Source organism: Prinia subflava, chromosome 13 (assembly GCF_021018805.1).
Source record: "Prinia subflava isolate CZ2003 ecotype Zambia chromosome 13, Cam_Psub_1.2, whole genome shotgun sequence".
In the NCBI taxonomy this organism is placed as follows: Eukaryota; Metazoa; Chordata; class Aves; order Passeriformes; family Cisticolidae; genus Prinia; species Prinia subflava.
This window is the reverse complement of record NC_086259.1, coordinates 2,105,522-2,129,519: the sequence shown is the minus strand read 5'-3', so window position 1 is coordinate 2,129,519 and position 23,998 is coordinate 2,105,522. Positions and strand designations below refer to the sequence as shown.

Below are 23,998 nucleotides of genomic sequence, written 5' to 3'. Positions count from 1 at the left end.
TAATAATAATAATAATAAATAAAACAAAAAACAAACAAAAAACCCCCCACAACCAAACAAGCAAACAAACAAAAGTCCTAGAAAGCCCTGATGGAGTCAGGAATTCGACCTGACCCCTGTCAGCCAGGGTGTTGGAAGCACTCCAAAAATGTCCTTGTGGAGTGACAGATGTGGTTCTGTTGGAGTAGAGATGATGACAGAAGATTCTTTTGGAGTAGAGATGATCTTGTAGACAGGTTCAGTGGTGGTGAGATGAGTCAAGTCTTCCTCTGAGAATCCAGTGGAAAACCCAGCTGATCTGGGGTCCCTGTGTCCCCATTTTTATATGAGTAGGGAATGGTTGCCTCCTCCCTACTGGGTGGAGCATCTCACAATGGGATGATGTAATGTGTCATGTCACTGCTGAGCCTTAATGGCCCATTAACAGCCGATATCCCATGGAGGGTGGACAGTGGTGAAAGAGATAAGAAACACTGCCTCACCTGGTTTTAATAGATAGTCTGCTATCAGAAGGTATCCACCCTTCTCTCCCAAGAGTTAAAACAGGTAAAGATAAACAAAACAAACAAAAAAGGAAACCATCTCCCAACTGCTTTCTGCAGATGAAATAGAATACACTTTTTTTGTGGGTTACTTAACCCAAGACAGGCCTGAAGAAGCAGCCAATCTGAATATTCAGTGGGCAAACCAGTTTCTGCAAACTCTGCCCATCCTACTTAGGGTAAGATAACAAACAATAGTATTTCAGATCCCTACAGCCTTGTCTGGAGATACTTTGGGGGTTCTGGAAGCATGGCCTGTATGTTTTGCAAATGTGGAGACTCTTACCCCAGTGACACAGACTGGGCTTGTAAATCTGAGGACAGTTCTCCACTCCTGTCTGGCATTAATTTTAAGAGATTTTGCAGCTTGCCCTCAATCAGTGGATAATGCATAAGTCAAGGGTCAATCAAAAAATCCTGCCACATGATGACCTTTGCCTCTTTGCACTTTAATGAACTGCTACCTGTCCTGAGTTCAAGAGCTGCAAAAAATTAGACAAACATTGCAGCCTCTGTTCAGAATTCAATGGAACTACAGAATATAAAATATAGGGCTAGATCCTCTGAAGCTTGGACAGCTTTACCACATGCTACAGGGACTGTGAATCTCACCTCCATAGGGCTCTAGGATAAGACAAGAGCATCACAGTGCTTCTCCCTCCACAGAAATGAGTAAGATCTTCTGGCATTAAGATCTTCTGGCATTTCCCACTTTGATTTATTTTTAGTGCTGACCTGTGTTAGGAAGTCAATTCAACTGCACTGCCCTGCATACACAAGATGAGCATGGACCCTGTGCACACCATAGAGCAGTGCCTGTTTATCTCCTTTTAAAGGGAGTGGCACAACACCTCAAGGGTTTGTGCAATGAAGATTTAGCAAGACTATTTTGAAATGATATTCCCCTCACACAGCAAAGGAGGTAAAACTAAGAAGCAAGGACAGGTGCTTAGGAGGAAGTTCTGCTTACCAAAACTGCAATGGTAAAGCCGCCTCACCCTGGAGTGCATTGGAGGCTGCTTTCTGTTCACCCTCTGACGATCCCGGGTATCATCACTGTAACTCTGCTTGTTGGTTTTACCGAAGTTCTGTAATTTGAATTCAATAAACCAAATCATATTTTAATTGGAATACTGAATTGGCCTTTATAACAGCATCAAGAGAGTCTCACTCGCAAATTGCGTCTTCACTGGTTTCACTTTATTAAAACAGCGTTGCTGCTACCTTGTCTTCAGTCATGGGGGAGTGACAGAGAAACCTGAGCATTGGACAAATCTGGTATCTAACAAGTGAGGATCAACTGGAATTATTACAGTGAATAATTGCAAGTATGACAACTGTGAAAAAAAGCTGAAAAGAAAGGAAATGCAATTTTATTCTCAAATATTCTTCAGTTAGTTTTTAAAATATCCTAATTGATTGCATATTATGTGATTTTTCAGACTGTAAACTATAACTCTAATTTAAACTTCTTGTTTTGCATGCTTTTGCTATTTGCTTTTTCAAGCATCACTTTTTTCCAGAATTCCGCTTTCTTTTCTTTCAACTTTCTTCTGCTGTAGATTTATCTGCAAGTATTTTTCATTTCGGTTGTACGATGGCCATTCAACCAGACCCTCTCCGTTAGGGTTTCTGTAAGCAAGAGGAAAGGAAGTGAGTGCCCTTTTCAGTCACACGGGAATTCAATCACACAAGTTAGGACTGAATCAATAAATCAGCCAATTCCCCCCAGAGTCAGTGCAAAGCAGCAATATCTGTCATGAACCTCACGATTCTTACCCATTGTGAGCAAAGTTAGCCCAGTACTTCATTAGAGTTCTGCTGAGGTTCTTCTCTTCCTCTGTAACTTCACCTGAAAGACAAAATAAAGAATAGTTACTCGGTGTGGCAGAAATCAAGACATTGCTACTACAGCAGCAGCATTTCCCTGTGTGAATATGCTGCAACAATTTGGCAATTGCAACAGAGACACCGCCGGCAAGACATCAGTCATACAGCAAGCATCACGGGATCAAAGCCCTCCTCAGGAGTGACTTCAGCATAATTGCCCTGCTGGAGAAATCTGGGAATTTGGGAACAAGGAAAGAAGGTGATGTGCCTGTAAGCTTCCAGGAAACCCCCATCCTATATCCAGGACAGCTCCAGGAATGGGCCACATGGCTGAGTTTCCTGGATCCCATTCTAGTTTTGTGGGACTGGAATTCTCCCTATTCTTCAGAGCACGACTAGGCAAAGATTTCTTCATTCTCACACCAGATGGTGCCACTCCATTTCTCAGCACTTCAAGAGTATTTCTTTAAATACAGTTACACACAAGCTCACTGTACCCCTATCAGTTCCTGTGTGTTTTAATTATAAATGCATCTCAATACACTAAGAAAAATGTTTGGTGTCTTAAAGCCCTTGGTAAATTCAGGCAAAGAGGAAAAGAACTGGTCAGTCTTTTCTAATGCCAAAGGTACATAAGTAAAAAAATATAAGCAAAAGGAAAAGGCTCTTGTAAGAGATTAGCAAAGGGGTTTACAACATAGCTGGATTGCTCCAAAGTTCAATTGAGTAAAAGGAAATACTCTCACTTATGTAGGCTTTGACCAGACTATGAACTGCTGTGCAAATGACAAAAATAAAAGCAGAAAAAATTAGTGAATTCACTGAAAATAAGCAGAATTTTTGTGTCTCTGTCAAAATAAGAACTGTTTCTGATTTGTTCCACAGGAAAGAAAATACTCCATGGTAAGTATTACTGTCTTAGGCATTTGTAATTAAAGGATATTGCTGGATTAATAATGTTCTTTACGAAGTGGCATCATATTTCTCAATTGTACAGTGATTGGCAGATTCACTGGGAATGTAACAATGTGGGATTCTGCCAGAAGGAACTTCCAGAATCCCATGGAAATTTTTGGAGTGCACCCTTAATCCTCTCTCAGTGGACTGATTCTATTTGAATAAATGCTCAAGTTCTAATTGAATTGTGAGGCAAAGCAGACCTAACCATGAGATCTTGACATAGAAAATGAAACACTGGGATCCCAAGCCTTGCTCTGACCACAGCTGGAATCTCTTCCTGCAAAAGAAACCAAGTCCTCCGTTCTCAGGAGCCTGACAGCCCATGGGATTTCCTGGAAAGGAGGAGACACTGGCCTAAACTCCTCAGGAAGAGAAGAGGTCTGGATTTCCTGCTTCCCAAGCACTCTGCAAGTTTAATTGACCTTTCCTTCAACTTCACTTCCAGCCAAAGCTGTTTGGCAAATTCACGCACAGTGCTGGGATAATGACAGTGAGTTTTCTACCAAATATCCTATTTGCTGAATTGCTGACAAGATGTGGAACTTACTATGCTTCAGAAGGAGCAAACTGTAAAGGAGAGAAGATGGAGAAGATGGTGAAATGCGTAAAGCCACTTCTGCCAGGAGAATGGGTCATGGCTTGTTCTCACTGCCAATATATGCACTTTAATCTGATGAAAACGAACAGAGCACTGACTAGAAAAATGCCAGGGTTACGGGAGCAATTCATGAGTGAGTGGTGTCTGTTCCTTACTGCGGAGCTGGATGTCCCCAGCCAGAAATGGCCCCCCAAAGACAAAACCAACTTCATCCCCGTGGTCAGCCTTCACATAGTCTGGTTTGCTGTCCCAGTAAGCACTGGGCCGGTGCTGGAATTCAAAGAAGTAGGTGGGAGCTCCAGACTCTGCAAGACATCACATTTAGAGAGTTACAGAGGAGATACATGAAGGACAGCTGTCATCAGCCGTTTCAAATACTACTTTAAACAAAGCTTTATCCTGGGCACATTTCCAGTGTAATTGTTACATTCAAATATGTACTTTCATTGCAAAATTAAGAACTCAGCACTTACACACACACAAAAGAAGTTGAAAGATCCACCCTAAGAAAACTTACAGCAAACAAAATATCAAATTCTTTCCACTTTTGAGTATCTTGGCATGGCTTGTCTACACCTAAGCACCAGAAAATTGACAGACCACAGAGCTGCTGACTTCTCAAGTAGCCAAGCAACCAAAGGACAAAGGTTGCTTTGATATGTTTTAATTTTTAAGCCTGCATATTTCAGTTAGCAAACATTTACCTGTGTTATCATGCTTTGCTCTCAATATACTGTGATTATCAGCACAGTGCAAGACACTTGTACAGAGAGAAGGGGCTCCACACAACCCTGCAGAGCTGTATCATTCCTCATGTTCTCAGTGGGAATCTCCAGAAGGGTTGCCTTACATATGACAGGATTTGTGTCTGTATCATTTGATCCAGCCTGCAGTAGGAGGTTTGAGTGTCCCACCACTGTTGATCAGCTTACCCCTGTGATAATTCAGTGCTTTAATGGCTGGCATGACAATTGCCATGTCCCCCAGCAGGTCCACGAATCGGTCCCGTAGCTCTGCAGGATCCTCTGTGTCTCCCAGATATTCATCTATGATCATGGGCAGAAGATCTGAGGGTACATCCTAAGAGACAAGAAACAAACAGGCAAACAAACCCTGTCTGAATTAGCAGCTAAAATTGCCATCCTTTAGACTTCAGAGATTCTGCAAAGGCACAAATGTCCAGGACAGCACCCATGTTGATGGGAACAAAACCCATTCATGCTTTTTGTGGGCAAAAAATACCCAACCAACCAACGACCTCTGGTCAAATTTGCACCAGATTTACATGGGATAAAACTCTACAGGAGTAAGTGTAGATCCAGCAATTTCTCCTGATAATATCTTCAGCTTCTGTTTTCTTCAGGAGAAGAGAGATGGGAACCACAAAAGTAAATTCTCAGTCCTTGAAAGATGTATGGACCATTAGACAAGAGGACAAGAACAATGGGATCTCCAAACACAGTGTAAGTTTTCAGGGTTAGAATGTGCTGCTTGAAAGCTACACCTCCAAATTAGGAGTGCAAAGTAACTACTTTAAAAGCTACATTTAATATAAACATATGAAAAATACGCCTTGAAACTTCCTAAGCGGATCAGCCATGAGAGACCACAAAGATGAAGTTTAACAAGTCCAAGTGCCAAGTCCTGCACGTTGGCCACAAGAACCCCCTGCAGCACTCCAGGCTGGGGATGGTGTGGCTGGACAGTGCCCAGGCAGAAAGGGACCTGGGGGTACTGGTGACAGCAGCTGAACATGAGCCAGCAGTGTGCCCTGGTGGCCATAGGCCAGTGGCACCGGGCCTGGATCAGGAATGGTGTGACCAGCAGGAGCAGGGAGGTCATTCTTCCCCTGTCCTGGGCACTGGTGAGGCCACACCTCGAGTGCTGTGTGCAGCTCTGGCCCCTCAGTTTAGGAAGGGCCTTGAGAGGCTTGAGCGCGTCCAGAGGAGGCAATGAGGCTGGAGAGGGGCTTGGAACACAAGGCCTGTGAGGAACGGCTGAGGGAGCTGGGGGTGTTCAGCCTGGAGAAAAGGAGACTCAGGGGTGACCTTATTGCTCTCTACGACTCCCTGAAAGGTATCTGTAGTCAGGTGGGGTTGGTCCTTTCTTCAGGCAGCACTGACAGAAGGAGAGGACACAGACTCAAGCTGCACCAAGGGAAATACAGGTTGGATATTAGGAAAAGGTTTTTTATGGAAATAGTGATAAAGTACTGGACTGGTCTGCCCACGTCCACCTCCACCAGAGGTGGTGGAGTCACCATCCCTGGATGTGTTTAAAATGTGGCACTCGGTGCCATGGTTTAGTTGAGGTGTCAGGGCTTGGGTTGGACTCGATGATCTCGGAGGTCTCTCCCAACCCAATGATTCTGTGAATTCTGTGAATACCTGAAACCATTTAGGTGGAAGAAAGAATCTGGGCACATTTCTGGCTTCTCGGGTGTGACTTTACCTCTCAGAATTAGCTTCTGTCAGAGAAGTGAAAGAAAAGGAAGGTCCAAAAAGTCAAAGCAACATTTATTTATAACAATTCACAAACCAATGAAACAAGTGGAGATTTTGTGTCCTCTTTTTGAGGTGTCAAGCCCACCTTGCAGACACAGATTGATAGATGCTCTGCTGCCTACAGGCAATTTCCAGTTAAAGCAGAAAGAGGCTCTAGGAAGGACAGACAACTGACCAGGCTCTTCTGAAAGAAGAGGGGAATAAGCATATAAAAGAGTCTGACACTCATTGTCTGTTCCATATAGATAATTTCTTACAGATTTCAATTCATTTGCCCATTCCCACCTCAGTATTCAGTTTTGATATGCACTGAGTAGGTACCGTGGTCTGTTTGTACCTGGAAAGACTGTGGGGGGGGGGGTTTCTTTCTGCTTGCTTCATTAAATAGTGATTTTTAGTCTGACAAACATTCTGAATGCCCCTTGTTTCTCTCCTTTCACTGTGATTAGGACAGCAGATTACACAACAGTGAGTTAGAAGGTGATTATTGCTCTGCAGCCTGACAAACTTGTTTTGTTTGACTTCCCTTGAGGTTTTAAAAGCAAACCGAACCCTCCACAGCTCTTATAAGTCTGTGTGTTTTCTTCTTCCAGTCTGATTTTGTTTCCTGAGTTGTGCCCAAAGCTCTACTCTGTGTTCTTTCAGTTTCTCTGCTGCCTTTTGCTCCAGGTCTATTCCCAGGTATTTTTCCTCCAGGTCGTACTGAGGCCAGTGGACCAAGCCCTCCCCGTTGGGATTTCTGGAAATAAGAGAACAAAAAGTTAGCTCTCCGTTTTCCACTCCACTGCTCTCTGGCTGCTCAGGGTCAGAGCATTTCAGAAAACCAACAGGAGCCCAGATGATGTGATTCTGGTACTTGAATAAATGGACAGTATTTTATGAAAATGCTCATCAGTGGAAAAGCAGAAGTGTAATAGTTACCATTAATTTTAGATCTAAAATTCCATGGCAGTGGAGTAACTGCTCCTTTGATTTTTTTTTTTCTTATGTTTGCAGGTTCTTTTGAAAGACCATTGAGTAGAGAAATTGCTTCAATATTTATCTTAAATTCTGCCAAATTTCTAGGAACCACCATATAAGTACTGTTTCAGGCAGGTAAGTATGTTCTGGGCAGCACAGACAAAACTTGAGATGTAAGTAGCATAGTGATTCTCACCCATTTTTGGCAAAGTTGGTCCAGTATCTCATAACAGTTCTGCTAAGTGTATTTTCTTCTTTTGTAGCATCTCCTGCAAAGGGAGAGATGAAACTGCCACATTAGAAAGTAAATAATTACTATCAGCTCTATCAACAGCAACACTTCCACTTCTGCCCTGAGCTGTTGGAGGTTTTCCTAGGAGAGAACTGCAGATGAACGATGTAATGAGAAGTATCAGCTACTGAAGACAGAAAATGTTTATGCTCATAATAATGCCTACAAATATAAATTGTGCTTATAATATTTCTGTAGCTTCTAATGCTTATAAGAGAGAAATTCTATTCTAAAGACCTGAAGTAATTAAAATGAGTAATAATGAGGTTCTAAAAGGAATATGGAGTAAGCTTGGGTACATCACCAGCTAAGAATGGCTTTCCAAAGACAAAGGCAATCTCAGCTCCATGATCTGCTTTTACAAACTCTGGTACCACACCTTCCGCTGAACTGGGTCGATGTTGGAATTCATAAAAGTAGACTGGGTTGCCAGCATCTAGAGGATACAGAAAAGGGATACCTTGAGAGCTGAAAAGACCTGCTCCTAGGAGAATAAACTTCCCTTAAAAACTGTTTTGGTGAAATGAAAACACTGCCAGTTCTCTGGATGGTGAGAAGGGCTGCAGCCTGCCCACACCAGCCCCACGTAGAATCCTGCAGTTGTTTGGAGACTGCTGAGTTACCTCTGTGGTATCTGGCTACTTCCACAGCTGAGATGACAAAGAAGACATCTCCCATTGCATCCAGGAGGCCATCCCGGACCTGAGCAGGGCTTTCTGCATCCCCCATGTACTCGTTGTACACTCTGTCAACAACTTCAGATGTTATACCCTGCAACAGCAATAAAAAGTACTTAAAATGATGATGAACATTAGGAGGAGGAAGAGCAGTAAGTGAGTGTGGCATCTGCACATCCCTGCCTCAACCCCAAGCATCACCTTCCAGGGAAAATCCTCAGCTGTGTCAGAGTGGCTGGGAGCTCAGGGTTGGAGTTACACAGCTCTGGGCACAGGTGATCTTGGGGAAAAGAGGGATGCAAGATCTAAGGATCAAACACCTTTAGATGAACAGCAGTCAGTGATGCTGATTGTTCTCCTTCTGTGAAAACAGCCTTCATCACAGCAGAGAAATCCTGCTGGATTTCATAAATTCCATTGATTGTTGTCGATGACCATCATTTCTTCCATTCAGAACAAGCCTGGGCTCTGCATGTCTAAGTTCATGCTGGATGTTTGTGTCACTGAATGATCCCGTGCCAGTACTGGCCCTGCTTATAGAGTCCTTATTTCTCACCTCTTAATCTGTACATTTCTACACAGTAGTTTCAGGAGAGCACAAAGGCACCAGAAAGCCAAGAGATTTGTCAATTACAGAGAAGCAAAACCTCAAGAAATCTGAACGTGTCAGTGCACCCTAAACTTCTCAGGCTTTCCTTTCCAGTAGCAGCTACTGCTTCAGGAGGTTGTGTCCCATAGGTCTCCTGTCATACCTGCTGGTACTCTGCATGCCTTGCATAACCTGGGGGTATCTAAAATACCCCAAGAGACCTGTCTTTAGGTGCTGCATCCCTCCTGGATTCCACAGAACTCCTTTTGAAGAAGAGGGGCATTTGGGCTGGAAATTTAGAGAGTATTTTCAGTCACTAGAGGTAGCAGGAATGCAGCACATCTCTGCCCATTTCTGCCCCAGTTCAGGGAGCTGTCCAACACAATGGCATTTCCCAGTGAAATATGTCCCTCCAAGGGTACAAACAGCCAGGCCAGTGAAGAAGCAGCACGGGTTATTCTGAACATGGTCTCTTACCTTAATGAATAATGCTAGGTTGCTCTGTAGAATTTGACGTGCAACATCTTTATCCAGACCATCCACAAAAGGAGGATATTTCATCATCTGTGTGATACAGAGAATCTTATTTATTAAAACAGCTTGTATTTACATAATGATGTTTAAATAACAACACTTTAAGTGTCTTACCGTTGGAATTGCCCATCCAAATTCACAGTTATTTACTCCTATGATGTATGGGACTGCATTGATTGATTTTTCAGATAGTAATTCCATGGGACTCTTTGGAAAGAAGACACCATCTACACATGCACTTATGAAAAAGAAATCCTGAACAAAAAGGTGGGAAAAGACAAAGAAAGCTTCATTAATACATTCATTTTACTGCTAAAAGAAGTTCAACTTTAACTGCTGTTCCAAAGTGAAGCCAAATGAAAAATACAAAATGTAATGGGAAAGACATCTTAACATTTTCTCTGACAGACATTCTGCACTAGGCAGGGGATTTTGTGAACATTATATTTATAATATTTGTGAAACAGAAGTCAATTATGTTGAATTTAAATCTTTTCTGGCCATGGGTGTGTGGGCCAGTGGGGAAAAACAACTTCAGTATTGAAGTTTCAACGGTATGAATTTCATAAGCATTGTGATAAGAGCTTTTAAGTAGGAGATAATATATGAATTGATTTTCAGGTTCTCCAGAATAATGGGTGCCATTTTCTTTTCTTTGCCCTGGCAGAACACAACAGCAAACCACAGGTAGCTCCAAGTGCATGCAGAATGGAAGGGCAGGAACCTGTTTGCACTTCTCAGGCGAGGGGTCAGTGCAGAGCTGCAGTGCTGTCATGTCCTGAGAAAGTCAGATTTTACATCCATTTCAGGTTCTGCTAATGTTACAGCACACAAAGAGTATTGTCTGTTATGAAAAAGTCTGAGAAGTCATTTAAATGCAAGAAGTGTCATTTCACCTACCATTTTCTGTGTTATCTGTAGTAGTTCTTCCTCTGTTTTTCCTCTCAAGCATTCAACCATTGCAGCAGAACTGGATTTTTCACAGCCAGAGACAGAAGCAATTTTCTGCAAGCAGTGGAGACAAACAGTTTTGGACACATTTCCTCTGTCTGGCTCTATGAGACACCAAGTCCAGGGGGAGCAGCCAAAGCTCCTGCACAAAGTTGCTGGAGCCTGGCTTGTCCCAGCTCTAGAGGGAGGGCACTGGAAGCCCTTGCAGTCCTTCATACCACGGGCTGGGCAGAAGGAGAAAACCTCTGCCTCCAGGTTTTTGATACAGAAATTGTCTAAGACAATTCTGTAAAGAACAGGCTGGGCTGAGAAGGCTGGTGACATAAAGCAGTAAGAGAATGAACCATCTGCAGGGTAACAGAGAGCACATTGTACCACCTTTGCTGATGTCTTTTTGGCTGGAGCAACAGCTGTCATTAGGGAGAGCTGTCTCTTTTATGTCCCAGGTTCCAGGTTGCTGGAAATTGTTCTTTGTAGTTGAAGAGCAAAGAAAGGGGTGGGAGCTGGTAGTTCTCAAAATAAAAAACCTGAATAAAGACGTGGTTATTTGCACACTACAGGTTTCAAACTGGATTGGAAGAGAAGAGTATACAGAGTCTGATACCAATATCCAGCCAAAAATTCTAGGCTGACTTTTCTTGAAGACACTACATGTTACAATATTCCTTTTCATTTCATTCTGCTTCCCTGCCTTTTTTTTTTTTTGTGGATATTTGGGTGTTTGAAAAACAACACATAAACATAAACATGTACAATTTGCACACAGAAATATTCTCTTGAATGATTATCTGTTTTGTTTCACAAGAAAAAAACCCCAACCCTTTTCTATAGTTTGGAATGAAGAGTTCAAGATATGCAAAGCTTTCTGAAAAAAGTAATTAAAATTACCACATGTACCCACTTGTGCATCCTTGTTCGGCTGGTCAGTGAACAAGCCCAGGGTTGCAGTACCACTCTCTGAAATGGCCTTGTGGAACAAGCCCTTGGCCAGGGGAGATAAGACCTGTGGAAAGGCAAGAACAGGCATGACAGGCACTGTGTTCTCCCCAGTGACTGCAGATTCCAGCAGTGGCCATTTGAAACATTTTGACAGCCCATGTGATCGGAGTGTTCTTGTGCAGCCTCTGACCACAGTGGAGGTGTGCAAAGGCTTTGGCAGCGCTGGCAGGGATGAGGAGTTCAGCTGCCTTTGCCCTCGCACTGCACTTTGCTTCCAACGCTTCCCGGCACCACACGGCAAGCCAGGTGCGGATTGGAAGTACCCAGGGCAGCCTGGCTCTGCTGCAGAAGGGCAAAGAAGAGCTTTTGGCCAGAGGAGAGTGGGTACAAATACCCCGTGGCCAATGAACCCTGCTTTGGCTGTGGGATCTGTACCAAAGGGACTGGAGAAGGAGAGCGTCACAGCCAATGTGCTCTGTGTGCAAGAGGAGATTTTACACAATCACTGGCACACAAACTGCAGGGCTGCTTCGGCTATCAGGACTATTCACCTTGGTCACTTTGCACAAGGGGCTCTGAAAGCAAACACAAAATGGGAGAGAGCCCACAACTGCTCTTAAAGGACTTTTCTCATGAGGTTAGAGTTTGATGGGTTTTGACATTGAAGAAACCCCAAACCAACCAGAATTTAATTCAGCAGATGAGTATTCAGCATTCTGTTACTTAACTACAACACATGAGTTTGAAAACTACACATTTTTATCAATCAAAATCTGTTGTGGTTTGCTGTACTGTTGCCTTGCTGTTGGATCAAAGACCCAGGTGATGTGTCACTGTAACGCTGTCCCTTTTCTCTCACAGACTTCTCATGCAGATACTGAAAATGCATGGAGGGGTTTTTCCCCCTAAGTAATTAAAATTGAATATTACTGTGAACTTACAAGAGCAGAAACACTGATTCCTCCTGCAGATTCTCCAAAGATAGTGACAGATCCTGGATCTCCTCCAAAATGGTCAATATTTTCCTGAATCCACCGAAGAGCTGCTACTTGGTCTAAATATCCCCAGTTACCTCGGGCATGCCCATCACCAGTGCTGCCGGGAGAGAACAGATTTGTTTAAATGCTCAATGCAAGCAAAAAGGCAGAGGAAATCACAGTCTGTGGTGTGAGAAATCATCTGCCATTCTCTGCACAGAACTTCTCTACACAAGTGACAAATGAATGGCTCGGAGAGCACTGAGATTGGAGCAGCAACCCCACAAGAACAGCTCTGGAAGCTGCCTTGGAACTGGACATAGTCCCCAACTCTTGCAGGTGCAGTTCTGAAATGTTTCTTTGCATAAGCAAGCCTTCTGCACTTCTCTTTACAAAGCCTTTGCAGACATCACTTTGGAAATCATTCTGGAAAGACCAAGATCAACCATCTTACCTAAAATATCCAGCGAGACCTAATCTGTACTGAATTGTTACAACCACCACGTTGTCAAGGGCTGCTAATGCTGAGCCATCATATGATGAAGCTCCTCCAACAACTAATCCACCTCCATGGATCCATACTAAGACCTGGAAAGAGAAAAGCAGGATCAACCCAGCACAGGTATGAGGTCCCAGTGATAAAAACGAAATATAACACAAGGTATGAAATTTGGTGCTGTTTCAGTCCTGATTGGTTCCGATTACATTTCACAAATGGTAGAAATCTTCCAAATCAAGGCCTGCAGGTCTACAAAGTGGCACTGATTTTGGTAAATACATGAACTGTGTCAATGCCCTGTGACTTTGGACCGATCATTTACATTAAAACAAACCCTGCTTAGCTAAAACGCCAGTACAATTTTATTTGTAAAACAGGATTTTGTATCTCTTTTCTAATTTCAGCTAATATTTGCTGGGGCAAAGCATGTAAGTTGATCATCACTACCAAACTGCCCCTGCATGTCTGCTCATGGCACAGGTTGAAGGTTTCCTGTCAGATAATTTTGCTCAAGGTGTTATAGGGATTTTGCTTACAGGCAGCTTCTCCTGTTTTCCTGTAGAAACGGGTGTGTACACATTTAGGTACAAGCAATCCTCAGACACTTGGAGAGGAACTTTCTCTTTTCTGTTGGTAACCACGTCTGAAACATACTGTCCTACTACTTTGTCTTGTAGACACCTAAATAAATGAGAAAGTAACAAGCAAGAGAATTAACAAAACTTGAAAGCTATGAAGAGAAGCCTTTTTGTACTTCTGCAACAAAGTGCCAACCAGAAACTGATCTCTGGCACATTTCTAGATTGGTAGCAACTGCAAACATAATCTCTTTTTGCTTTTAATGTATTTTCTTCCTTTGACCCGTCATTAATGAGATCTGTAAAAATAAAGGCACTGTAAAAGTACAAAGTGACATGCAGATTCAATTTTGCATGTTTCCAAATATCACAGAAATATATCAGCAAATACATATGGCTATAAATTACTTCAATGAGAAGATAAATTCATCATTTTACATCTCCAATACCTTTTTATCTTGCCATGGTAGATATTAGGCTTGAGACACCAAACAAGGGCAGTATGTCAAGGGGAGTGAGACAATGACACAGATGAGATTTGCTCTGCATTTCTAATGTGCCCTTTCAGGCACTTGACTCAGCTTTTTTCCCTAATGCTGTACTCCAGCATTTCCTCAGCTTCTTTCTGTCTCTGCTCCTAAGGTTTATAGTGACTGGTAAGTGATGGCCAAGTGCTCCTGAGCCAGAGCATTATCTGTAAAGTGCTGCTCCCTCTCAGGTCATCACTGATGCCCGTGAAACAGCAGCTTTGGGCAGAGAGCAGCTCATAGTGTGTCTTTAGAAATGCACCCACTGGAACAGCTGCAGGTGCAAGGAGAGGGCACCAAGGACTTTCTCTTTGTGGATGGCCCTGGGTGTACATCAGTGCCATGGAATTGGAGAGAGTGTAACATTTTTCAAGGTTCCGTGGTTTTATCATCGCCTTACATTGGTGGGTAGGAAGTGGCATCTCTGACACCTTCCCATGGCTCAGGTGGCTGGGGCTCAGAAAACCTCAGTGATCCAACCGGAGGCTTAGCAAAAGGAAGTCCCAAAAAGACATTTACAGTCCTCTCAGCTGTGTCCACTTTGAATTGGTACCCTCGGACTCTCCCGTATTTGGTCTCTGCTTCTGGTGGTTCTGTGGGACAGGAGCACAAAATCACGTAATTGGTCTGTTTCTAAGTAATTGCTAGATTTGCTGCCCAAATATATAACTTGTTTACTTAAACAAGGAGTCTTTGTACATAAAGGTTCAACAAACTCTAATCAGTTTTAATAGTACACTATTGTAATCTATTTTATTTTACTCTTTCATTTGAGTAACTTATTTTACAGATGTGATTACTAGTGTTTACTCATTTAAATTTTAGATTTACTAATTTATTCTAACAGACTTTTATGGTATCTCCTTTAAATCGGTATAGCTGGCATTATTGCAGCCTGAATTTGGATTGGTGTGTATGTACAAGCTCCTTCAGGTATGTAATATGTATTGTCTTACCACACACGCATTTGTGGTTGCATATTGATCTTAATCTTTCTTTTGCCCTGGGTTGTTAGACAAAACTCCACTAGATTGCTCTCATTAAGAAAAGAAACAGAGAAAATATATTGCAGACCCTTGACAGTATGTTTGGCGAAAAGAAAATCTTCTAACCCACCTAAAAATAGTCTGGCACAAACAATTCCTGTTAATGTTTAAGCAAGACTCATTTTAAGATCAGTATTAAAGTTCTAATACCAAATTACAGATGTGGTAGTGTGGCTGCTGGGCCTCAGCAGGCAAGGTTTTGGGACAGGGATTTGATTTTGCCATTTGCAAGGAAGGCAAGTAAGACAAATGCTTTCAAGCAGATTAAAAACTGAAATGAACTTTTTGCTCCTGCAGCTCGGTTTGTGTGCCCAGCTCAACCCACAGTTTGTGTTCAGCTCAGCCCAGGACTTGTGTCCAGCTTTGCTCAGGGTCAGTGTCCAGCTTAACCCAGGGTTTGTGGCCAGTTCAGGTCAGGTTTGCACCCCTCTCAGTGCATTGTCACCGCCATCTGAATTCAGGGCTTGTGCCCAGCTCAGCCCAGGGTTGGTGCCCAACTCAGCTTAGGGTTTTGCCTGGGTCTGCCCAGGGTCAGTGCCTGGCCCAGCTCTGCCCAGGGTTTGTCTCCAGCTCAGTCCAGGGCTTGTGCCCAGCTCAGGTCAGGGTCAGCTCCCAGCTCAGTCCAGGGTTTGTTCCCAGCTCTGCCCAGGGTCTGTGCCCAGCTCAGCCCAGGGTTTGTGCCCTGTTCTCAGGAGGCATGTGCAGGTGGCCTCTCGCCCTACAGGGCCCAAAGGACAGAAGCCCCGGTGTTTACCTGTGGCCGCCAGCGCCGTGCCCCCGACGAAGAGGATCCAGGCCAGCAGCGCCGTGTCCCTCGCAGCTGCCATGGTGCCGCTGGCACCGGCCCCGCAGGCTGCGCCTTTATAGGCTCGGCCAGGGCCACCTTACGCAAGGCGAACACGGATGAGGCGGGGGCGCGCTCGGGCTGCGAGCCAGGAACGGCACTGCCGGGCTGGGCTCGGGAACGGGGAGCCCTCCTGCCCCACGGGGCTCCTGCTGCCTCGCCACTGCTCCTTTGGGGCCTCGCTCCCAGAATCTCGGGCACAGCGCGCTCCCCAACCTTTGGGAACAGCCTTGCGTTCCCGGGAGCGCTGTCCTGCTGCTGCACAGCCCCGGCTGGGACAAGGAGGGGAGGCTTTCCTCACCCTGCACTGCAGAGACCGGGAAGGCTCCTCCGCTCTACTTCATTACATTGACTTCATTCTGCTATTAGGATCTCGGTGTAAGAATCACAATATAGCCAAGTCCAAAGCAATACCCCTGAAAAGTGTGCTTTTACCGAAGTAAAAGTGGAGAGATTTTTATTCTCATAAAAGAATACTTTTCTGACAAAAGCAATACTGGAAAAATCCCGGTTCTTCCTGCCGGGTGCAGGAGGCACCTGTCACTCAGTCCTGTGTGTTCGGAGATGTTTGGTATAGTGTTGCAATCCAGTTACAACAAGAAAGAGATGAATTATGAGCTTTTGTAATGTGGGAACAATACTACAGGGTGGTATTTGGGTGGTAACTATGTAGCTAATGGCTCTGGAAAATCCAGAGGATTTATTTTGAATCATTTCACATCCATAATTGAAGGATGATTTGAAAAGGAGAGGAGAGAATAGCTGAATAGAGATTTTCTGCTCACACTGCCTAAGAGGTTGTATTGGGTTATGTAAGTATTAGGCTCTGCCTTTTTTCATTTCATCTGCTGGAGCAGCCTAGGAGCCAGGCCCAGGAGACAAAGACATGGCAGAGAAGTGATTGCCAACTCTGCCATGGAGAGTCCAAGCCTTGTTCTTGGCAGCCCAAGCACGAGTCAGCCAGAGAGGGCCCTGGATTGGCCCTGGGACAGACCCAGTGCTGGCAGTGAGGCTCTGAGCCAGTGCAAACAGGGATGGTGGCACTGGCTGGTGGCACAGGGGACAGCAGAGAGAAGCACTGGGGAAAACCAGAAACGTTAATCCTTGTAGGGGAGTTAGAAGTAGAATTAAAAGCTGAAAATTGAGGGTACTGAAGAAATAGTCTTCCTTTTCTAACATTTGTGAGAAGTCTTAATTACAGCACTACTGTTACAGATTAAATACCATTTGAAAAATAAGGTCCACTTTCCTGGTGAAATTTTAAAAGTTTAATAAAAGACAATAGGAGACAGAGATAATAAAGCAAAGATTTAATGGCCAGGTGCTTGGCATTCAGCCAAGAGCACTCCTATCTTCTGAGACATTCTTTAAATATCTTTTCTATTGCATCAGCCTGTTGCTGATATTCATAGTCCATTACGCATATTCAAACTTTTCCACAAAGTAGTTTCCATATTCCACAAACTGTTTAGCATGGCCCCCCCTGGACCACCTTTTTAGACCATGTGTGTTTTCTTAGCTGTGGTTTTAATCCATCTTCATTATCGCCTCCAGTTTGGGCCTTGGTCCATAGGTGCTGATAGTTGGCATACCAGTAACAGGGTCCTCATCATATGTTCACTGGATGTTATCCCAAACAAGCACAGTTCAAGCATGCTATATCAGCTATTTACCACTGTGCCTAATTTTTGCTAATAGCAGAAATAAAAACTATGTCCAAACAGCAAAGCTATTTTAACATTATACATGTAGCATTCATCTTAATACTTTCAAAAAGCCATTTTTGTAGTATGTATTCATAACAATCCTTCCTCTTTCCTTTTTATAAATCATTTGGCTTGGGCAGTAATTCTTGTTTTATTAACCTCTGTCATTGGCTCATTTTTTCACAAATCAATTTTGCTTCTTTAAAGGAGTCTTTAATATTATTTTGTTTCTTTAACTCCATGATCTTTAGTGCCCTTCCAGATGTAGTCAGTTTTGGTTCTGTGGGCATTGTTACCACATGTGTGCCTTGGACTACACTAAAGATTAGCCGAATAAAACAGTGGATTAAACAAGGAAGAAAGATCACACCAGCTGTAGCATACAAGTGTTGCCGGAGATCAGCCGGAGTCAAGACAGCACTCAATATGAGTTAGAAATCTTGCTCGTTTATTCAGCTATTTGGCATACATTTATACTGTGCTAACCATATCATGCACCTAACTCTGAACATCATTGGTTAAACCATAGTGTTCACACGTCCTTACAGTATATGTAATTGGCTTAGAAGCTGTGTCCATGCGGCTGGATGCTGTGAGCCTTCTTCAACTTATAGTCAACACATCCTGTCTAAGCTATTGCTCCAAACTTTACTTTATCCTTATCCCATCTAAAGAACAGTTCAAGGAAGTTTCAGCTTCTACTCATCCTTTAAGCTAAAAGCAGGATTGTGCACATGGCCCTGCTTTTCCAGCCATGCATCCACAATTCCCCCATTTTCTTTTTGCACAATCCATGCCTACTCTGTTACCTTTGCAAACAACCCATGCAGACATAACAACAAACAACCAGACACATTCCCAAGATAACCACAAATAACACAACAATTCCTGTTTTCACTAATCCCTTTATCTACCTACCAAGGCCCAACCAATCACATAATGACTCCAATCCAAAGAATCCTACATCTTGCTGAATCTTGTTAACATGTTGTTGTAAGCTCTGTATTTTCTTCTGGATGGACTCAGAATGATCCTCAAGGTCCATGCAACACATTCCATCAAAATCTTCACAACCATGACCATGAGCTAATTACAGGAAGTCAATCGTGGCGTGGTTCTGTAACACTGCATGCTGCACACTACATAAGTCCTTAGCTAATAAGGATAAAACAGTAGTAGTAGCATTAGCCTGTTTAACAACCCAGCAAGCTAACTTTTCTAAATTGTTACATGCATTGCCAGCAGTAGCTCCAGGGAGAAACAATGCTGACAAAAGAACTTGCCATTTACTCCATAACTTTACCTCATCATTACAGTTTTCTCCAAGGGATACAGTGGCCGTGTGTTTAGTTTGGCTGTATTGTATTTTAACCTTCGGGTGACTGGCATTAGGATGGCGGTGCGGCATTGCCATGTTTATTTGTCCAATTGTACATGGCCCATAACAGGTGCTGGAGGTATCCCAGCCCAGGCGCGATTGCCACATATTAAAAACAGGCCAGGTGGCAATTGCCTAGGGTAAATCCATGACGTTGGAGTTGTTTTATTCTGACTCAGCTCCGAGCACCATAAAGATTCATTATTCCATCCGTTTGACCCTGTAACAAAAGTAGGCCTTATACGATTGTCATCCTTTATTCCCAATGGCCACCCATATGCTTATGCATTAAAATAAAAACATGAAGGAGCAGTAAGTGTCCCAAGAATTTCAATCTCTTGAGGATTGCCTGGGTAAAAGGGTAGTGCAGGGATCCATGAATTGATTCCATACATACATTTCCCAGTTATCATGGTAAAACAATCCATTTTCATAGTAGTTTACCTCATGGCTGCAAAAATCTCCTACGGGGATCTCAATCAACAAATTTATGTTGGAGTCATTTATTGGAACACCTACCAAGCATGTCACAAATGGTAACATTGGGATGGCTAAACTGGCACAAAAGGAGGTAGTATTCAGACTTCGTGCCAGTGTTACCCAAACATTTTCTCTGGGGTCAAACAAGGCTTTCCCAGGGTCTACTGTGACAGCATTAACCTTGTGTAGTGTGGCTAGAATGGTGATTACAATGACCACTACAGTGCCGCTGCCAGTACTGGCACATCCTTTCCCATCTATCTTCAGGAACCCCATAGGGACTCTCACTCCCCTACTGCACTGCTGTTCCAAAATATGTGTATCCCTAAGGGTAACCACAGGTTTCAAAGTTTGCTGGACAAGCCAAACTACCCAGGCTCTGTGTCTGGCTCCTTTGTTTTCAAACATACCCTCTAAACTGTGATCGTATAACTGTACTTCTCCTAAATAATCACTTAATGCTGCCCAAGGATTTCCAGGGTGAAAGTTACCATCACAGCTAATACAACTGGCAGTCAAACAGAGGTGACTCCTAAGGATCCAAATAATTTGCTGGCAGCCTCCACACCTAATCTTTCCCTGCCAACTGTCACATTCACAAGATTGTCACAAACAATGTAAATACACCACGATGTTCGGCTTGTCAATGGCATCACTTGTTGTCTTAGGCCTCCCTTTCCCCCCGTTTTTCTTTTGCCAGTGACAAAGCACAGCAAAAGTAGTGGTGGGTCGTGTCACCACAAACAAATGACGTGAAGCCCACTGAGTGGAAATGAGATGACCAAGGGGGTTAATACAGTCTTGCTGCTCTTGAGTAAGTTCTATATGTTGATCTGCATCAGTACCTCTGAGTAGTGGCAAGAGTGGGTACAATTCATCGTTTATAATGCCAACTAGAGTTCAAACCCACTGTAGATCACCAAGAAGCATCTGCACATCTGTGAGCATGGAAATTTGAGTTTTAATGGTGATTTTTTGTGGACTGATTATCAGTTATGAGACTGCATAACTGCATATATATATATATATAACTGCATATATATATATATATAACTGCATATATGAGACTCCATAACTGGACTGCAGACCAGTTATGGACTGCATCAGTTATGAGCCAACCCAAATATTTCCAAGGGCTCTTCTGTTGAATCCTTTCAGGCAGAATTTGCAACCCAGCTTTCCTTAAAGCAGTTGCAAGATATTCTACATCAGACTGTTGAAACGGGACTGCTTTGGCAACCAGGATATCATCCATGTAACGGTAGATAACACAGTCCTGCCAGGCAGTACGAACTGGTTGGAAAGCTGCTTCGCTTTGCTCTATTACATCATGACTCGGCACGGGTTTAGGGACTGTGTCTCGCTGAGTCAAAACGTCTGCTGTCTTGGCAGCTGCTTCCCTTTTGGTGGCTGCTTCCCTTTTCACCATGTCAGCAGCAGAGCTTTTTGGCTGCATATGATCAGTTGCAAAAAATCCTCCGATCTGAGAAGTCATTGCTTCAGGGACCAGGGAGGGTTGCAGCTGGAGGGCGTACCGCCTCTGTAGCTGCCAGAGAGACCTTGTGTTCCACTTTCATCTGTAGTAATGTGTTTATCACTCCATGCCACAAGCCCCCCAGCTCTTTAGCTGATGTACTTCCTTCAATCGTCTCTTCCCATAGGGCATCACCCACCTCCCTCCATTCTTCAGGGCTAAAGATTAGTGATATGTCTTTCATATATCCATGTTCTTTAGCCCATTTTAAAAGCTTTGAGCTGTCTCTCCTCGGTGTTTATCCCTCGCTTGGCAAGGATACATTTCAACAGACTGAGGGCTGCCCCCCAGTCCATTGTTCAGGGTTAGTGGTCTTAACTCTATGCGGGTCTGATTTGAGCTCATAGTCAGAAATCCAGCTGTCTCCCTTTGAGATGCTTTCCCGCTCTTATCCCCACTCTCCGTCTGCCTCTTTCAGTTATCCACAGATTTTGAGAGTTCCCGTTTCACCATCTGAGGGTTCGGGCGCCAGAAATGTTGCCGGAGATCAGCTGAAGTCAAGACAGCACTCAATATGAGTTAGAAATCTTGCTCGTTTATTCAGCTATTTGGCATACATTTATACTGTGCTAACCATATCATGCACCTAACTCTGAACACCATTGGTTAAACCACAGTGTTCACGCGTCCTTACAGTATATGTAATTGGCTTAGAAGCTACGTCCATGCGGCTGGATGCTGTGAGCTTTCTCCAATTTATGGTCAACACATCCTGTCTAGCATCCTGTTATGGCTATTGCTCCAAACTTTACTTTATCCTTATCCTTATCCCATCTAAAGAACAGTTCAAGGATGTTTCAGCTTCTACTCATCCTTTAGGCTAAGAGCAGGATTGTGCACATGTCCCTGCTTTTCCAGCCATGCATCCACATAAAAGGAAGAAACTTTGCTTCTTCCACCATTCTGTTCCCAATACATTATCCTACATTTTCAACCTTGATTCCCATTTTTGTACTGATTCATGGGCTGTTTTTCTGATATCATTGACTATATCCAGGACAGCCTCCTTGTTGTTATCTATTTTCAAACAACAATCTGATGTATTACATTTTCCACAAACATCTCCTTCTTCAGCTAAAGTCAACCTATTCTGATACACTGCAGCTCGTTTGGTTTTGTTGATCTTAATATTAATACCTGAGCAGTTTTGTTCGTTATTATCTTTACAACTGCTTAGAGTCTTATAATACAATTCAGCATATAAATAGGGGTCTGATATTCCCAACTCCCATCTTTTGCCCAGATGGCTGGCCCATGTGTTTCTAACATGCTTTCAGGGGGCCATTCTTTTTCTTCCGCTATCACTGTTGAACTTAAAATCCACCCTTCTGGCTGGTTTTCCCCCTTTATATTTGTCTGGTTCCACTTAAGGAGTTTAACTGGGCCGAAGCTACTGCTTTTCTGTGGCCACTCCTCTGACATCAAAGGCCCTCCACAAACCCAACAACTGGTTATGTTCAGTTCCTTACTTATTCTTTCCTCTAACAGATCTTTCCACAAACAGATTTTTCCCTAGTCTTGAGATATCTATTTCATTTTCTAATTGTTCTATATATAGTTTCATATACAAATCTTGGAGCGAAATTGACACAGAGTTAGATTGCTGTCTGGCGTTGCCTTTTTGCGTACCAGTTGCTCTTTTACCAAATCTTGGACTCTACTCCCAATGGCAAATGTGAAACAAATCCATCCCTCCCCTTTTGGACAGTCACTTCCCAACCTGTTACCACTTGTTCCTAAGTTTTATGCAATCCAGTATTTTTTCCCATTTTGCACATAAGTACCTAATTTGGATGGGTTATAACATTGACTGTTGACATGGGTGTGAATAATAAAAAAGGAACCACAGTTTCTTTTCATATAAAGCTTTTGGTAGCATCTGTGACATAATTTTGCTGGCATCCTGAAAGGGAAAAGATAAAAGATGAGTGACAGAAAAATAACAGAGGTCCAGTATAGCCTATACCTCCACCTTCCCTGCCTATAGGGTTACAACCCATAGCAGGTGTGTATGCTCTTCTTGGTTGTGAAAAACGTGAGATGATTAATTCATGTTCTTATGATAAACTGGAAAATTATAAAGCTGTATAAATTTATATCAGGTAAAAGTCTGTGTTTCAGGAGGTTTCTGCAGCAGATGGTGAAACTGACCACCCTGAAAATCAGGCGTCTCCATTCAGAAGGGAACAAAAGACTTTGCAGCCTTCTCAAGTATTGGGAGGGGACCGGTTGAGATGAGCCGGTATCAGCAACTCACACCTCGGGAGCCACCTTCACAGACCATCAAGCAATATCACCCATGTCTCAAACATTCATCAACTATAAGGATCCATAAAAACTGAATATTAACACATGGACTTGGGAGGGGAGCTCTTTTTCAATCTGACCGGAGACGAATTTGGGTTTGAATAACTAACCAAGAAACAAAGGGAAGTATGGGGAAATATTGCCAGAGGCAGAATAAAGAGTATAAAAACCAAGCCTCGAACATGGCAAATTCGTGAACCCAGCTAGATACACCGACTGCCAGGTCCTGTGTCTCTGGGGTCACCCTTGGCTCAACTTTTCCCGGGAGAACTTCTGTCAAGGAAGTTTCACTGTTCGTGGGGTTCGTATTGTTTTGTTTTTATTGTTTAAAATTGTTATAATTTGATTCTAAATTTTGTGATTTGGATGTTAATAAACCAAATTATTGAATTTGGCAATAAATTTGTCCTGGCATTTATAACATTGGTCACGAGTACAGCGGCCAACCCGGTCTTGCCCTCTATTTCCTTGTCACTTCCTTTTTGCTAATTTCCAGGGAAATCGTCTTTGACATTCCTACCGCGGTGCCGCCCAGCTTGTTGGTGGCCCATGCGGGGAGCGGCCCGGCCGGGCCCGTTCCCCTCATGGCGGCGTCGCGCAGCCCCAGCAGCACGGGCGGCCCGCCCGCCATGGCCCCGCTGCTGTGCGCGTGCCCGACTCACCCGCCGCGCGCGCGCCCGCGGGCCGGGCGTTCCCCTCACGGGAGCTCCGTGGCCGCTGCCGGCCCCGCGGCTGAGGCGCGGAGC

At 43.6% G+C, this 23,998-nt stretch overlaps 3 protein-coding genes and 1 long non-coding RNA gene across 5 annotated transcripts in view; 1 reads left to right on the top strand and 3 right to left on the bottom strand.

Moving 5' to 3' along the window:
* PDCD2L (programmed cell death 2 like) overlaps nt 1–23,889 on the bottom strand; it is a 48,313-nt gene extending 24,424 nt beyond the window's left edge. The window contains exon 1 of the mRNA XM_063410744.1: nt 23,773–23,889. Coding sequence (XP_063266814.1) covers nt 23,773–23,883 — 111 coding nt within the window. The 5' untranslated portion in view covers nt 23,884–23,889. The remainder of the gene's footprint in view (nt 1–23,772) is intronic.
* LOC134557607 (carboxylesterase 5A-like) lies at nt 1,721–5,125 on the bottom strand. Its single transcript, XM_063410745.1, has 4 exons — nt 4,863–5,125; nt 4,086–4,235; nt 2,322–2,394; nt 1,721–2,174 (listed from the first exon to the last, which is right to left on the bottom strand). Exons 1-4 carry the CDS (start codon nt 4,984–4,986, stop codon nt 2,045–2,047), a joined length of 477 nt encoding a protein of 158 aa, XP_063266815.1. The 5' UTR covers nt 4,987–5,125; the 3' UTR covers nt 1,721–2,044.
* Nucleotides 5,285–7,964, top strand: LOC134557610 (uncharacterized). Its single transcript, XR_010082084.1, has 3 exons — nt 5,285–5,393; nt 7,431–7,529; nt 7,658–7,964. It is a non-coding gene; the product is annotated as an uncharacterized LOC134557610 (long non-coding RNA).
* Nucleotides 6,421–16,134, bottom strand: LOC134557603 (fatty acyl-CoA hydrolase precursor, medium chain-like). Of its 2 annotated transcripts, XM_063410739.1 has the most exons (14): nt 15,758–16,131; nt 14,358–14,550; nt 13,389–13,533; nt 12,808–12,941; nt 12,318–12,471; nt 11,339–11,440; nt 10,387–10,491; nt 10,211–10,264; nt 9,601–9,741; nt 9,430–9,516; nt 8,310–8,457; nt 7,991–8,122; nt 7,591–7,663; nt 6,421–7,173 (listed from the first exon to the last, which is right to left on the bottom strand). In XM_063410739.1, the coding sequence occupies exons 1-14, from the start codon at nt 15,828–15,830 to the stop codon at nt 6,999–7,001; spliced, it is 1,716 nt and encodes a 571-aa protein (XP_063266809.1). In that variant the 5' UTR covers nt 15,831–16,131; the 3' UTR covers nt 6,421–6,998. The 2 variants fall into 2 exon arrangements, with proteins under 2 accessions (XP_063266809.1, XP_063266810.1); XM_063410740.1 differs by lacking the exon at nt 10,211–10,264 and having other exon boundaries at nt 15,758–16,134.
* Nucleotides 23,890–23,998: the final 109 nt, after the last annotated feature.